The sequence below is a fragment of the Glossina fuscipes genome, unplaced genomic scaffold (assembly GCF_014805625.2).
Source record: "Glossina fuscipes isolate IAEA_lab_2018 unplaced genomic scaffold, Yale_Gfus_2 121, whole genome shotgun sequence".
NCBI classification, from domain to species: Eukaryota; Metazoa; Arthropoda; class Insecta; order Diptera; family Glossinidae; genus Glossina; species Glossina fuscipes.
Window position 1 is genome coordinate 7,849,781 of NW_023998464.1, and position 16,829 is coordinate 7,866,609.

At 33.5% G+C, this 16,829-nt stretch overlaps 1 protein-coding gene across 1 annotated transcript in view; it reads left to right on the plus strand.

The window, feature by feature from the left end:
• Positions 1-3,577: 3,577 nt before the first annotated feature.
• Positions 3,578-16,829, plus strand: part of LOC119640561 (tyrosine-protein kinase Drl) — a 60,476-nt gene continuing 47,224 nt past the window's right edge. Inside the window, exon 1 of the mRNA XM_038038677.1 lies at positions 3,578-3,907. Coding sequence (XP_037894605.1) covers positions 3,790-3,907 — 118 coding nt within the window. The 5' untranslated portion in view covers positions 3,578-3,789. The remainder of the gene's footprint in view (positions 3,908-16,829) is intronic.

Below are 16,829 nucleotides of genomic sequence, written 5' to 3' on the forward strand. Positions count from 1 at the left end.
GTGCACATTCGCAGGCGCGTCATGCCGGTGCAGGCCGATGAAGACGATTAGAGGAAAAGCAGGCTGGGATTAGAAATAACACCATATATTTAGGTATAGTAACACGCTTGTAAAAATGTACATAAATAGAATATTTGTGGAAGAGAGAGTTAGTCGGGCAAGAACATTTGAGCTGAGAGTACGGCCAAAATAAATTGTAAATAATCCTACATGTAAGAAATATAATTGTAAATAAATATTCCTACTATTGTGAAAGACAAAGTAGTAAAATAAAAGAACTTTGAAGTGTATTTCTCTTGCTCAAATTATCCAGTGATCCAGTGATACGGACTGTATCTTAGTAAAAGCGAATTTCATAACAATATATATACAATGTTTTTGTTTTTTTTTCTTTGCTCTTATAATTTTTTCTATAAATGATTGTCTATTAAAAGGAGAATTTTGTACATTAAAATTTCGAAGGAAGAAGTGAGTAAAAACTATTCTGTACATTTTGGATGAGGTCTGCAAAACAGTTTTTAGCTAATGGTAGTCTAACTCTTTCTTTAGTCATATTTAAAGGTAGAACGAAATAATTAGATACATCACAGTCGTCAATTTAATTGTAAATCTATATTCGCAATGTCAATTGGAAAAGTATTTGGATTGATTTATTTTAGTTTCAACGGTTTCTGGGCTCTTTGCTATGCGTATGTTACAACTGTGTTTTGTATGGCGATCGTCTATATATCTTTTTTCTTTTTGGTAATGTTAGGAGTTCAATTTTTATGCTACAGGTGTTTTTTCATGGGAGAGGATTTGCAACATATTGAAAACAACTCTGCGATGAACATGCGGTAGAGGGAAAAATATATGTTCACATGATTTTCGAAAAAATTGAACCAAATGCAAAAGATTGCAAATGAAAGCAAATCAAAAATACATATATATTATTATATATATTATTCTGAACAACTTGGCCGAGACCGTAAAATATATAAATCACATTTTCTTTAGTGTTGCAATTATGAATGATCAGACAAGATGTAAACACACTTTCGCTTTCCAATTGTTGATAGAGAAATTCCTTCATTTTCCCTTTCCACTCTTTTGTAGGTAATATTTCATCAAAAACAACTATCCTTTTTAATTTATTCTTATATTATATATCCTGTCTCATTACTTATCGATAATAGTGTACCCTTGTTAAGTATAACTTGTAGTAGATGTGGCGGTAATATCGGTGGTCCCGATGCCTTTTCGCATGGCTTGATCTGCGGTACATCTTGAGAATATTATTTCTCGGCATGATTCGATGCTTGTTCACTGTCAGACAATCCACATTGTTTTGAAGTGAATTCTTCGCGTGCTGAGCATGGACAAAGTGAAGACATGTACAAGTGCAGATGTCGTAACGTAAAATCTCTCTCACGACCACTCCAAACTAGGAAAATTATTACACCAAAACCTTTTCAATTTCATTGCCTAACCTTCATTAGCGCTTATATTACCAACTATATCTCAAATGACTCAGACTGGTGTACTGTAGGTAAAATTTTGCTGTTTTTTAGCCTATGCATTTCCTGAAAGGTACTTTTTTTAATTTAAAGTTCGTTTTTTCAAATAATAATAAGGCGAATTATTAAGCGTTGGCCGTATGAATTTACCGAAGCACAAACTCGTTTACCACACTTGAATGGCCTGCATTAGAGAATTATAAAGGTACTATCAGGGGATCAAGAGTACCCCATTAGCTTTCATCCGCTGCCATGATTATTAAATGAAGTAAATAAAATAAGAGCGTGCCTTGAAGCTTTTAGCAAATAATTGATATTACAAGGCAGAATTGAGAACATTTGATCTGAACTTTTCCAAGATTTTTGTTACGAGAACAGTTTTCGTGGACAGACCAACTACTTTGCAATTTGTCCGAGACTAGCCCCAAAGTGGATAAAGATTTCTACTTCATGTTGTGCGCAGTCAACAATTAATGTTTTGACAAATAATTAGGATATCGGGAAAAGCCATCTTAGCTATGATTAAATCTTGCAAATGAATCCACAGTGCGCAATAAAAACTATTACTTTGAATAATAATAGCAAGAGTTCCAAAGTACACGTGGGCATTTTTTTTTATCGTCGAGGCATAAATACAAAATATAAACATCACGCTGTCGTATAACACCGATTAGTTAAGAACGATTAATTAACTAAAGCATTCTCATCCATTAGAAAAATATAAACAAAAAAAGGGGAAAACCAAATGAAATGAGCGTATAGAAATATGAAACAATTGTAATTTATTGATTTTATGTAAGTTCGTGCAAAAAAAATTCGCCAAGAAAAATACGATTTTATCACTTATTTTTAACTAATGAAAGTCTGCACACATAACTGCAATATTATTTTATTCCACAATTTTTAATACAAAAAAAAGGAAAAGAGGCACTTCAATAAAAAAAATCAATTAAAACTCACAACGCATCAGAAGCCAATACCTAGAAGTGTTTTATAAATACAAAAGTTTACTTAAACATTTACGCTTAGGTCATTTCTCTTCAATTATTATTATTATTTTTCTGAGTTCTTCTTCGTCCATCCACGAGGTTGCGAAATACTAATGAAAAAGAAATTTCTTTAAAATTTACCGCTCGTTTGCAACGTTGCAAATAAAAAGTAGTCATTGTTGATGTTAGACGCTCTTATTTGAAAGTTTCCAAGGAGTGTGTTGCGTTTAAAGAAATCAATAAACGTTTCGCTATTTGTTGTGTATTCGATTTTCATGTTTTTATGGGCAATGATTTGCGGCAAATGTTTGGTGAAAATTGTTTGGTTGTACGTGTGTGCGTAGGTGTATCTGCTGTTAACAACATTGCCCCCGAATTCTCATTTGAACTGTTATATCTATGCTGTGCGTGCTTACAACATTCCTTAATGAGTTTATGTTCCATATATACCTCTTTAATGCTCTTTCATTTTATAATACTCTTCTTAATTATATAATGCTCTTTACGCTCTTATGAATACTCTTCAAATTGCTTTTACGTTTATGCTGAACATGTTGGGCAAATGCATCAGATGGCAGCACAATAAGCGCAAAAGAGATTAGAAAATATTTTCGTAAGAGACAAGAATAGAGAAAGAAAGAGCAGAAAAGAGAGATATTTTGAGAAACTGTGCAATATGGTGGTGTGAAAATGTATTGTAACTAACAAAACCTAAAAGTTGGATATATCTTTTACTTTTTTCATTTTTAGGGTGCGTAATACGTACAAAATATGCGGATGGACTGGTAGTGTGGCTCAGATGCGATTTGTTTATTTATCTAGTTGACAGTTCTTGGAAACTCGTCGCGAAAACATAACATGTTTGGAATTAAAATCGGTAAAAAGTATGCTCGAACGTTCCAGATGATTTCGGAATTTTATTTGATAAACAATCCGTATTTAATCAAGTTACTAAAAGGAAAGTAACGTTACTATCAAATAAATCAACGGCATTAACGTTACAATAATTTGCTAAGAAAAATTCACGGAATTGAGAATAAAATATATTTTATGCGGAGAGTATGCAAAAGTACTAAAGTGAAAATTAAAAAAGAAAATAAATTTAAAGAAAACAAAGTTATAATCAATAAATACCAGAAAATAAATACCAATGAAAAACAAAATGTTACCTTTGTTTATTTGGCTTGATGGAAAATTTTCCGTGAAAAATTGAAAATAAAAATAAACACACCGCGCTATTAAAATCATTGTAATAACTGTCAGAAGTTATTTGCAGAAGTTTTAAGAAGAACAAGCGAAAAGAAATGTATTCAATGATAACAGCCTCCCGTACCCTTGGATTAATGTTATTAACCTTATGTCGTTTTACCCATAGCCATCTGAATGTTTATCTTAACCTCCATGAGGTTATGAGACTTATAGGTAAGTACGTAGACAAATATTTTCTGCTCCAAAAAGTTAACTCTATGCAGCAGCATGCACATGACGAGCTACTTCCTTTCCCAAAAACCAATTTCAACTTTATCTAACAAATAAGAATGAAGTTACTTCGGTCTTAGACCTAGCCCTAATAGTTTTAAACTTGCGTCTTTCGCGAACATTGTCCATCTTTTTTCTTTTTGAGTAGAGGACTATTCCTGTAAACTTCATCTCGATAGTGTTTAGACCGCTGATCCAAGCTGATGGTGCTCGCATTTCACCGAAAGTTTCATAAATATTTCCAATTTTTTTGCTTCTACGTTAAATTGTACCAAGTGAAGCAAACACGTGCTCCGATCATCAGTCGCGCGGTCATAATTTAAAGTATTCAAGAAATGTTCAGACTCGTTAGTCTAATGGCAAAATAGACTAACTTCCATTTATTTCAAATTTGAAAATGTTCGATTTGCTGTGTTGAAACCTACAGAAAATTGATTTCATAACTTTTAGGTCCTTTTCGCAGATGCAGTTAACATTTAGCTTAAATTCTTCTTAGCATCCTATGTTTATATAAAATCCGTAAATGAAACACCTCTTGTTATGTTGTTTGATAACATAAACGTCAAGTCGTGGTGTGAACATTAAAACCAATAATTGGCGCATCTTAAATTTCGTATCTAAACAAATTATAATTTCTTGGAGCAAAAAACTCTTGGTTTTAAGTAAAAATTATGCATACCCACCATGCAGATTGGTATAATGCGCTCTTGCCTGTGGTTACCGTCTGCGATTAGAGGTCCTTTCGTTTTCTTTGCTTACAATAATTGGAAGTTATTCTTCACTAGGAGTAGTTTCTTGGTCGATCTACATATTTCCGCTCGCCTATTACTTCTTGCAGGTTGAGTTGTGAAAGTTGTAATGATCAACATAATTAGGCTGATCGGCCAGTGTGTAGCTCCGACTCCATTTAATGAGTTTAGAAGCCAGCAAAGTAGGAGAAAAACTAGAACAGGGATCATTATAATGCGATTACTACAGTCTAGAGCAAGTATTGTTTGAAAATTTGGAATTTGGAGTGTTGGCAAGAGACTTGATGTGGTCTGATCGACTAATTCACTCGTTTAGGGTTAAGAAAAATTTTAGCATTCTTAGTAGCTGGGTTGCACTCCAACCACTGTTTGCCAGTAGATAAGTGCCATACTTATCTCTGATCGATTACGAGATCATTCTCGTACTTATTCTGGAGATTGTTAAAATCAAAGGCTTCTTCAAGGGCGAGTAGAAGATTCTTAGTTAAGAGCCTTAACCCAAGATATCCTAAACATCTCGAGCGTAATTTAAGAAATTACTAAATTAGAAACGCAACGCGCGAATATTCAAATTCAAGCCATTACTGTCATTCATTGAAATATTTCAAACAAGTCTTCCAATTGTGCGAATCCATTTAGTTGCCTCGGTTTATATCTTAATGGCTACATTGGAACAAGGAATTGGAGAAAATTCTTTATTATTTTTTCACATATTTGCATATTTATTGATATATTTCAATAAATTTTTTAAAAGTGAAGGCGTAGCAGTTATTTTGAAGAAACATATCCCCTTGACCCTATTCGTTCCGTTTGCATTTTCTATTAAAAGTAAAAAAAGAAAATTGTTGAAATAAATTTCTCGTTCAATTTCTCGTAAAAGAAGTAGAATTTTTTGAAAACATTCATTTGAAAATATTTAATCGGGTTTAGTTAAAAATTTGTTATTTTTCAAAAGAAAATTCTAAAAGACGAAAATGAAATGTATCCACTTTAATGCACTTTCTGGACCACATGAAGGTATCAATCCCTTCTAGAATCTACTGGATACACTCTTCAATATCACTCAGCCAGTAAAACGAATATGAAAAAAATTCATAACATATATTTAGCTTTGTTTGTTTAGTTTAATGGTTTTTTTTCAAGTTTAATTTACGAAAAATTGTAGACTGACGGATATATATGGAAAACAAGGTAATTGACCCTAATCCAACGTTTCTTCAGATAGATAAATGTTTCGAAAGCTTTGCTCATACAACAAATACTTGCTTTTGTTTGCAAAATCCCGGCAAACAGACAGCAGGAAATGATCAATAACGTGAAAAGTGTTATATCCACCCGGAATACTTAAACTCCATGGAGTTTCGTGCGCGTGAAATAACTGCGATTCTTCCACTCGAAGCATTGAAAAAGAATTTTCAAAAATATTTCCAAGGCTGAATGGAAAAAATAATTAGAAAATTTTTAAATCATACAGAGCCCTACTAGTTTGTAATGTTTCCGAATTCATCAAACATTTAGGTGCCCGTAAAAAACAAATTTGTTTGAAAAAATAATAACTTTATTTTTTTATGAATACCTATTGCCGGGATAAAAAAGCCAGCGAATTTATTAGTTTTATTTATGGTATTGGTATATTACGCAATGAAGGCCTTAAGATTAGAAATATTTAGGAAATTACGGAATTGAAGCGGGTTTGTCTTGAAACTTCACTTCCGAAGCTGCTGGAAACGAACTCTCTTAAACGAATGCAGAGATCTCTTTCAAAATTTACATACTTTCTCTAAGTAGAATTCGTTAATGCTTGAAAGGAGGATTTTCGCTTCTTTGATTATAACTACATTTTAAAAGACAATACACACATGTTGTCGATCGAGAATGTCACTTTAGTCTTTTTCAAAATCCTTCATACAAGTACAAACCACACGCATCTACTAATAGAAACAAATTGTGATCTCAGATAAATTTGTGGCAAGTTATCGTGTTCACCGCGAATAGTAATGTCGCTCTTTTATATCCTTGAAAGTTTGGATTAAATAAGTCTTTTATTATACACCATATTAACAAAAAACAAGTAAAAAAGTTGTGTGTGCTCACAACAATTCTTCTATCGCACTGTGGTAGGATAAAGTTGGTATTACAATTGTTAGTAGATAAGCACTAAGGAGTTTTAGAAGTTTTATGTCAATTACTACTTCGGGTCTTGTTTAGGTTAATCAAATTCTTTTATCCCACTTTTTATTTACATATTTGAGCATTTTTTTTATACCCGCCACTGTAAGATGGGCGTATAGATGGGCGTATTTTGTTTTTTTCCAAAAGGAATCTTCAGAGACCCAACAATTATGCATATTCTCGATCAGCGTGAAATTCTTAATTGATTTAGCTATTTGTATCCGCCTGTGTGTCCTTTGTGCAAAAATGGAAAAAATTGTCCCTGCCCACTCAAATTTACAAGTAAAATAAATTTTTTTTTTTTCGGATTCAGTCCTTATGAGTGTTTCAAACTATATTGCACATTTCTCAAATGAAGATACATTATCTGCCTAAAAATGAATTAATTCAAAAAAAAAAAAACCCGGTAGCTTTTTCTTAATAATACCACTTATATGGGTATAAAGTAAAAAAACTTGGGGAGTAGAATGCGAAAAGCATAGTGATGGGTATGCGAAATTCGGCACCCGTCGAACATAACCTTCTTACTTGTTTTATTTTGAGAACGATGATGAGCCTTAAATATATTTATTTCTTATTATGTCAATCATATTTTATTCAGAATTAACGCGTTTGGCTTATTTGACATAAGACAAGAAATGAATCCAATACGTTGTGACGTCTCCAACAGTTAGTATAGTACACTTAGTTAGCCGCATTCCAGTTATGAATAGTTGATCAGTTATACCTTTATGTGAGCGCCGCAAATCTTTCCGTCTTTGATTATGAACGGTGGAGTACTCCATAAAATAAGTACAGCAAATTGCAAACTTCCAAATTTTGGCTTAGAGAAATAGAAATGTTTACGATTTGCTGTGAGCGTGTATTTTAGTTAATTAGGTCCATTTTCAATATACCAACCGAGGAAGAATTTTCAATAATTCTATCAGAACATAAAGCCGATATCTTCATTTTTGCGACCAGGAGAGTGTCAAAAATATTTATCAGAAAGATGGGCAGATACACGGACGGGCAGACATGGCTAAATCGATTCAGACTTTTACGTTACGCAAGAGTACATATATTAGTTTGGGGAAAAAGAAATCCATTCTTTTTTCGGTAGATGGCTGCACTGATAGATTTCCCGTAAAGTATCGATCAAACAATTTCAGATTTATGCTCGTTGGAAAGGTGACATTTCGCAGTGAAAAAAATTCTTTTGCTGTTTTTTGGTTGGTGCATTCAGTTGTGAGTTACAGCGTGTTAAAAATGGAAGTGAACAAAGAGAAAATTCGGTACATTTTACAGTTTTTCTTTGACAAAGGCGAAAATGCTAGCCAGGCGGCTAAAATTGTGAATGGTGTTTATGGTTCCGATACTGTAACAGCCAATTATGTGCAATTTTGGTTTCGTAGATTCCGTTCAGGAATTTTTGATGTTAAAGATGCACCTCGCACAGGTAGGCCGGTCGTCGAAAATGTCGATAAAATCGGAGAAATGATCGAAGTTGACCGGCATGTTAGCAGTCGTAATATCGTCCAGGAGCTAAAAATCGGCCATAAAACAGTTTTAAACCATTTACACAAAGCTGGATTCAAAAAGAAGCTCGATGTTTGGGTGCCACACCAATTAACAGAAAAAAACATGATGGATCGAATTTCCATCTGCGAAGCCTTGGCCAAACGGAATGAGATAGACCCATTTCTTAAACGGATGGTGACTGGAGATGAGAAATGGATCACCCTGTGCGAAAACGATCGTGGTCAAAGAGCGGTGAAGCACCTCAAACGGCCAGGAAGGTTTTGCTATGCATTTGGTGGGACTGGAAGTGAATTATTTATTATGAGTTGCTTGCATATGGCCAAAGGCTAAATTGTGATCTCTACTGTCAACAACTGGATAGCGATTGACCAGAAACGGCCAGAATTGGCTAACAGGAGAGGTGTCGTGTTCCACCAGGACAACGCTAGGCCACACAAATCTACAGTGACTCGCCAGAAACTTCGGGAGCTTGGTTGGGAAGTTTTAATGCATCCGCCATACAGTCCGGACTTGGCACCAAGCCATTATCATCTTTTTCTTGCATTGGAAAATTTCTTTAATGATAAAAAATTGGAATCTAGGGAGGATTGTGAAAATCGACTACTAGAGTTTTTTGCAAATAGAGACCAGGACTTCTATGGGAGAGGCATTTTGAAGTTACCTTTAAAATGGCAACAAATCATACAACAAAACTGTGCATATTTGACCCAAATCGGACAATCCGAAGCATGTTAAATAAAGTCCTGAAGTTCATATAAAAATAATGGATTTCTTTTTCCCCAAACTAATATTTTATAGGTGTCTGAAGACTTCTTTCGCGTGTTGCAAACATTATGAAAAAATACATTCTCCTGTGCTGAATATAATTAGAGAATATCTGCTTTTTGTTTTATTCTAAAGCCCGCGTAACGCTTAAATTAAAATGCTATCGCAACAATAAAGATTAATATCTTAGCTTTGCAGATCACGTTGACTTATTGAACACATTTAGCAGCTGTACTAGTACTAGTTAAATTGATAATCTTCCGCATTCAAATTCAGCATACGAAAAACAACAATTCTAAATTGAGTAATGTAAATAAAATTGTTTTATCTTAAGTCCTATTGCGATTCATTTTACTACATGCCGGTCGGTATAGGGTAACTATGTGCCCTAACTAACAAAAAGTTGCAAATGTGCGAAAACAAACTATTGAAAATGATGCTAAATTCGCCTAGGGACTATTCCACTGAATGCTTGCACAAAATAACAAATGTGGACACAGTAGAAAAAAACTCATCGAATTATAAAAAAAAGGTAATAAAGTTATATTCGGCGAGGCCGAATCTCGCACACCCACTGCCATGTTTTTCGCATTCTACTCTCCAAGTTCTCTTATTTGTTACCCACATCGCTGGTATTATTAAGAAATATCAATCCACCAGATCACTGTGCCTACCAAATTTATTTTGGGCATGTTAGACCCAATTTTGAAATTGCTTTTCTTGATACGGTTCGCATCACAAGATCGTGGTTTTATTTACAAACAATTTCTTTAAAGGTAGGATTATTTACAATTTATTTATTTTGGCAATACCCTCGACTTTTCGACTCAAATGTTTTTTTACCGACTGATTCAATTCTGCAAACATTCTGCTTATAAAAGCAAGTTATCATTACTGTTAATCATAATTAATGTGCTTTCCGGTAATATTTTTCGTCGGCCGCCAACTGCAGGCCGCGCCATGAATGTGCACTGAGTGTTCAGGCCGCAATCTAGGAGATATTTTGGTGAAATTTGGTAAACTAGCATGTTTTAGATGAAAGACAAACGCTGTTGAAAACGGTAGGGATCGGACCATTCCTTCGACCACTTCCCCTATAGCACCTTACCGTGAAAAGTCGTTATATGAATACCTGCAGGGTGCTGTATAGTGTTTATTCTTCTCTATAAATACATTTTCGTTAGCTATCTTTGTCACATGTATGTATTCTAATAAATTTTTGTTCTTTGCATTTATAATGGTATGAGATTAATCCTATCAACTAATATTCTTAAATATGTATGTGAATAGTTCAATTCTCTGTTCTTACAATAGAACTGAACTTGAGACCTTAATTTATTAAATAATAAATAAAATGATGAGTGATGTGTAAATAAAACAGCATATAAAATAGAAGAACGAACACGTATTAAACAAACAAAAAAAAAAAAATTTAAAACTTTTATAAAATAATTACACATAATGTGCATATCGAAAAAAATAAATATTTAAATTTATTAAGTGACAAAGAAAATTCAGTAAATAATAAAAAATTTATCAATTAAACAATTTGTTCACTGCACTGTTCAAACTTCTTCTTCAAACGCTTCTAGGGAACAGCATCCATTATTCTATTCTATGTCGCAAAAATGCATTACTGCCTGAATTAAGCTCTAGTACGGGAAAAGGAATATTCTATTCTTTCTAAAGTTTGGATATCCCCGGAGTCTGTTGCCTTAAAGATACGTGCGAAACACCACGGTGATAAGGAAATAAATCAATGCTTTCATAGCATGAGAACTCGTCATATGTTCTTTCAAGTCAATATCTTTGCATTCATCGCTTTCATAACGCTAAACGTTTGGTCTGGAGGAAGAAACGCGCATCGATGCGATTATCCAAGAAAACCGTCAAAGCGATCTCGATTTTTGAGTGATTTTGGATCGTAGTATGCACTCGTTGTGTGGTTGTTGTGTCCGCATCGTATGCATAGGTTCAAGTTTCATCTCTCGTAATAATGCGTTTCGTGATATTCAGAACTCACTAAATATATAGATATGACATTCGCATAGACTTGAAAGACTGCGCTAGTAAGCCACGAAAATGATTACTCTACGATTTCATAATATTATTATTATTATCATTATTATCACAATATTTTTACATATATATAATAAATTCTTACACTAAGAGAAAGCAAATTGAGCACTCTAGCATCCTAAGCTGTCGGCTCTTTGTGTCTAATAGTTTTAATAAAGTAATGTATTGAATTATTATTCCCTTCCGAAGGTGTTTTCAAGATATCCTTGGGATTAGTTGTTGTCGAATGCGATTCTTCATAGTATGTGCAAATGTTAAATGAAAAATTCACCTCCTTTTTTGTTAGTTTTATGACATCATAACTATTTCTTTTTCTTTATGAGCTCATAGCACTAAGTACTGAGATAACGCGCAATGAACGCAATTTGTCACTTAGTGCGTTCAAAGCTGATTTTTGTTTTGAGTTCTCCACAATTTTTGTTTGGACAAAGAGCTTACCTTAAATTCTTTGCTTCCTTCAAAATCTCATTGATCGAATCGCTGAATATCTTAGAGAAATTTTATTGCGAATCGTGTGTATCGAGAGAATTGGGCGAAAAGGAAGTCCATGCGCCATAGAAAGCGGACGTTTTCACTTCTCATGTTTCTTTGTTGAGATAAGCTTTTCCGTGGAGCAAAACTGGATGGTTTACTTTCTGAAGACTGAAAGTTCTTTCAACGTAACGCAAGTATCTTCCTTTAAATTGCAAATGAAGACGCGTTCGGAAGCCGCTTCTCGTCTAATAAAAAACTTTAAAATAAGCTTGAGAAGTGATTGCAGTGCTGGCAACGACGACATACGATAAAAATGTGGGCAACAGAACATATCCGAAAATCGTCATCTCAATCTTAAAAACTGGAGTTAATAAGATATACATTCTCGCAATATCTTGACTGACAAGAAAATGCCTTTTAAGAGCTGAAAGCAATTTCTTAATCGACTAACGAAAAACTCGTAGATAATTATTCCAACATTCGGCGTAGTTGTTCTATAAGCAATACGTCGAGCACAGCGGAATTTAAAATTTAATAGATAAATTTTTCACTTTCCCCTTAACAATTCACATTCGTACGTTCACATTCGCATATACTTAACTGCTTATCGGAAATTAAAAATTGATTTTCATCATGTTAAAAGCATACCATGTCCAAAAAGCGAAACCAATATTCAAGTTAAGTTGCGCGGATATATCGAATATGACGAATGGGTTTAGAATAATAAATAGATTTAAAAAAATAACGTTACACTAGCCTACATGTTTGATCAATTTAGTATTTAGGGTTAGTGGTTTTTGTTGTTGATCTGTTTTCTGAATAGTAAAAATCGGCTTAATTGGCTGAAATCATTTGTAGATATAGATATGTGACATGTACGTATATAATACATAATATGTGTGTACATTTATTATATATACATACTCATGGGAAGTTGTTCCGGTGTTTGCTCAGTGTATTCATGTAGATATCTAGCTGTCTAAAGTGCAAGCAAGTTATTCTTAGAAATTCAACTCATCAACTTATCATAAAACGTATCATCATTTAGCTAAGCTAGATAATCGGTAAACAAAAGTCATATTGTGGACGATGCTGTTGCTAGTATATAATTACGCGTTAGTGCGATTTTGCTTACATTACCCGCGCATTTAAAGGCAACCCGAAAAAATTTTGATTGCATTTTTTAATGAAAAGCAATTCGTTTGGTTGTCCAGAAAAGTTGTATGCGGGCATTGAAAGTTATTCAAAGAATCTTAAAATTTTGCAAAATACCAAAGTTATCGGTCTTACTTAAAATGAGAGAAGGATTACGGCAACTATAAGGGCCGGAATGCTATATACGTAGTATGTGCAGTCAATACCGATGTGTATGGAAATAATTAATCGGCGCAGTGTTTGTATGTGACGTTAATTTATTTATTAAAATATTTACAAATATATGCTTAATAAAAAAACAAAACCAACAAAGTATTTTGATTGATCGATCAAACAAAAAGCAAGGGAAACTCAAAAAATAAGAAAAATAATATGAAAATCGATTAAACTGATTGGCATAAATGTCGATGTACAACAAAGGATAGGCATACGTTACGCTGATTGTATGATTGTTTTCATAGTATCTAAAAACGAACGATGAAAGCGATGAGATCCTGAGACCACTGTCAGTCGAAGAGACCTTTCATAATTTCATCAAAAAGTAACTAGGGAGAAATAGACATAGCTAAACCTTAGTTTTTTTTCCTGTTTTCTCTAATAAAATTGTTTATAAAAATTATCAAACATCTTTGTCTCTGTTTTAACCTTGTAGGCACCACTGAGAACAGAAATGACGAAGAAGCCGAAGGAAACAAGTAAGAACGTTACAGTCGGGCAAGGCCGAACATTAAATACCCTACACCACTTTTGTCTAACACAGTTCCTATTTTCATTCTGGAACACAAAAATTATATCTTGTTTCTATAGAAAGGAATATTTTTTATATACGTATTCATGAGGAAGCAGGCCCAAAACGTAACCTAATGTAGTACAACTATAACCCTTACATAGCGCAGGATCCTAAAATAGGCGTAGATGGTCCAAATTTGATACAGTAAATTTTTAATACTAAATTACTATTATGATATAATTTCCATCGTGAAGCATTGAAAATTATACTTATTATATATTTTGTCATGCGAACTTCAGTTTTGATTATATGAGAGGAGGTTCAACCATTGCCCTAGCCGGTCCAAAGTTTCCATTCCACTTTCGAAGGCCCAAATACTTCTACTTAGCTACTTTCACTAAGAGGAACTTTGAAAATTGCAATTTTTTCCCTTATAACGGCTTTTCAGAATAGGGCGTTATAAAGCGAGTGATCGGAAAAAAGGGTCGATTCTAATCATTTTCAATAGCGTTCGTCTTTGGGTGGAAACACGTTACTGCACAAAACTTCATAGAAATATCTCAAAAATGGCGACATGTGGCTTGAACCCAAGTTTACACGGACAGACGGACAACTGGTAGACGAACAGACGGTGAGACAGAATCGATTGGCATAATAAAATGTAGGCCTATCTTAAGCCCTTCTGCGTGTTTCATACGAGTGCACTCACTTAAAAGGAAGCATTGATGATTGGAAAAAACGTTATTTGCAAAAAGCAGGTCACGTTATAATCATAGCGTAAAATGCTACTCCGTTGTTTTTTTTTTGTTAGAACTATCGACAAGTAAAAACTAGAACTTTTGCTTTAGATTCTTTTGATATCTCCAACTTGGACCGATAGCCAAACTAAACTAAGATCCTTAAGAAACTCTTGTATCTCTAAAGTTTCTTTCATTGTATCAATCCACATGCAGTACATTTTCCGTAATAAGAAAGTTGGCATTTGGTAATAGAAAGTCCCCCACACATATATTTAGCTAGCATGGCACTTGATTGATGATATACGTTCCTTGTCAAGTTTATTGAACATTTGTCCATTCTACAGAGGCGATTGAGTGCCTTCGTAATAAAAACTAACTGTTCCTGTTCTATGGATGGAAAACCAGTAGAAATATAATGAAGAAGGTGTTCAAATTTAACATCTGGAGTTTTTTCAGTCAAACTATTTTGATAAAATTTCTTAGTGAACAATATTAACGATTTCTTACAGCAAAGCAAATATTCAACCACTACTTGAAGACTTATAAATTTATTCTTGCATTTATGAATTTGTTAATAAAATTTTTTCTCTACAAATGAGGAATTGTAAAACCGTTCGTAACATCCAGAAACAAGCAAGAAAAATACACATATTCTTGATCAGCATTAAATTTCGAATTGTTCTAGGTATGATCCTCAGCTCGTCTGTCCGTCCGTGTTAACGTTTCATTTTTCTCGCCACAAAAATTACGGCATCAAATTCAAATTTAGGAAAACTATTGGAGGGTTGTGTACAGAGGTTGGTATTAAACATGGAGCAAGCCGGGTCAAAGGACAAGCGTGTAGCACAATCTACACTTGGAACACTTCTGCTTCCAAAAGCAAAAAAATTGGGCTTCTTCCTCCGCATTTATAAGCTAAAACAAGTACAACGATGAAAAATTCCACGAACATTCTATGATTGATTCTACATAACATGCATAAATTTGGAAAAAATTATATTTTATAATATCGTTATTTATGATTGGATCATTCCTGATACTTTTCTGACTGCATTTGCATATTCTTGCTGGGAAATAATTGCAATTCCTATTAAAGCAAATGAGGCCACCCTATCTCCTTAATAATAAGTAGTCTAAAAATATTAAATCTTGGGTAAACAAAATTATAATTCGGCTTAATACATTTTTATTTAATTTAGAACAACATCAAATAACGCAATTGATAAATTAATCTCTTTGAGTTGCAACTTTATATTACGTTCGTTGCCAATGTTCATTGGTGCGTTCATATTGCTGTGTGTACAACTGTTGTCAATTTTTAAAAATTACACTCTGGCGATGAATATAATCATTGGCGCCATTTAATTATTTTTCTATCACGATACAGTTGTAAACATATTTTTATTATTTTTTCTTTTTTGTTTATTTTCACTAAACGAAGGCCATGATTGTGTGGATGGCTTAATATACATATTATAAATAGATGCCACGTTACATGTTTACTTACAATCAAATACATATTGAAATGTGTTTTCAGTTTTTTCCATCAAAATCCCTAGGAGATATGTTCATTTTTTCAAATCGAAATAAACAACGGAGGCTTGATGCATACGTAATGTTTTCAAAATGATTTAAAAATGTCAGCCTATACCTCCGCTTCTACAAATGTACCATGCAGCGGAAATACTTTGTATAAGAAGTTGAAGCTAATGTTACATATTTTATGTATGGTATTAAATAGTTTTCAAAATTTATTTAAATTGTGCTGATGGATCACTGTTCATAGGGGAAAAAAATATCGTAAGATTATATTTCGGAACATATTTTTCAAAGTTCATTTTTTTTCACGCAAATAAAGAAACGCAAACAAAAAATATGTTCCAGGCTTAACAATTCTTTTATCTATACGTCCGTTCTCTTCTCCGTTTTGTGTTTTTATGTTCAACTTGCAAGTCTCATTTTTTGAGATATTTTCATGAAATTTTATACACCGTCATATTAACCGAAGTGATGTAGGGTACTTAAAGGTGGGCCATGGCTAACTATAATGTTTTATTTGTTTTTGTTTTCATCTACCACTAAAAGAAGAATGCTCAGTCCGAATTAGTCCTGCCGTTTCTAACATTTAGAAAGTGTAAGTCGTCAAGAAGTTACAAACCTAAAACAGAGCTTATTGACCCGTCCTGTCAGTCCGCCACAATTTTGTCTGGGATTAGAGGATTTACTCTTTGGTATATTAAAATAGAAAATTCAAACTAAAATAGAGAACTGAAACATTTATATTTTTGTGTAATGATTTTAGATTAAACGCAAAAAGGGCGTGAAGTGATCCGCGATTCGCGAACTGTCACATAAAAAAGTTTATGTAAAACCTTCAAAACATTTGAATCTAAATATTAGGCTGAAGGTCAAAATCCAGTTTTTTTTGACCAAGCGGTCGGTCAAAGCGCTAGCAAAAATTAAAGAATTATCTTTAATTA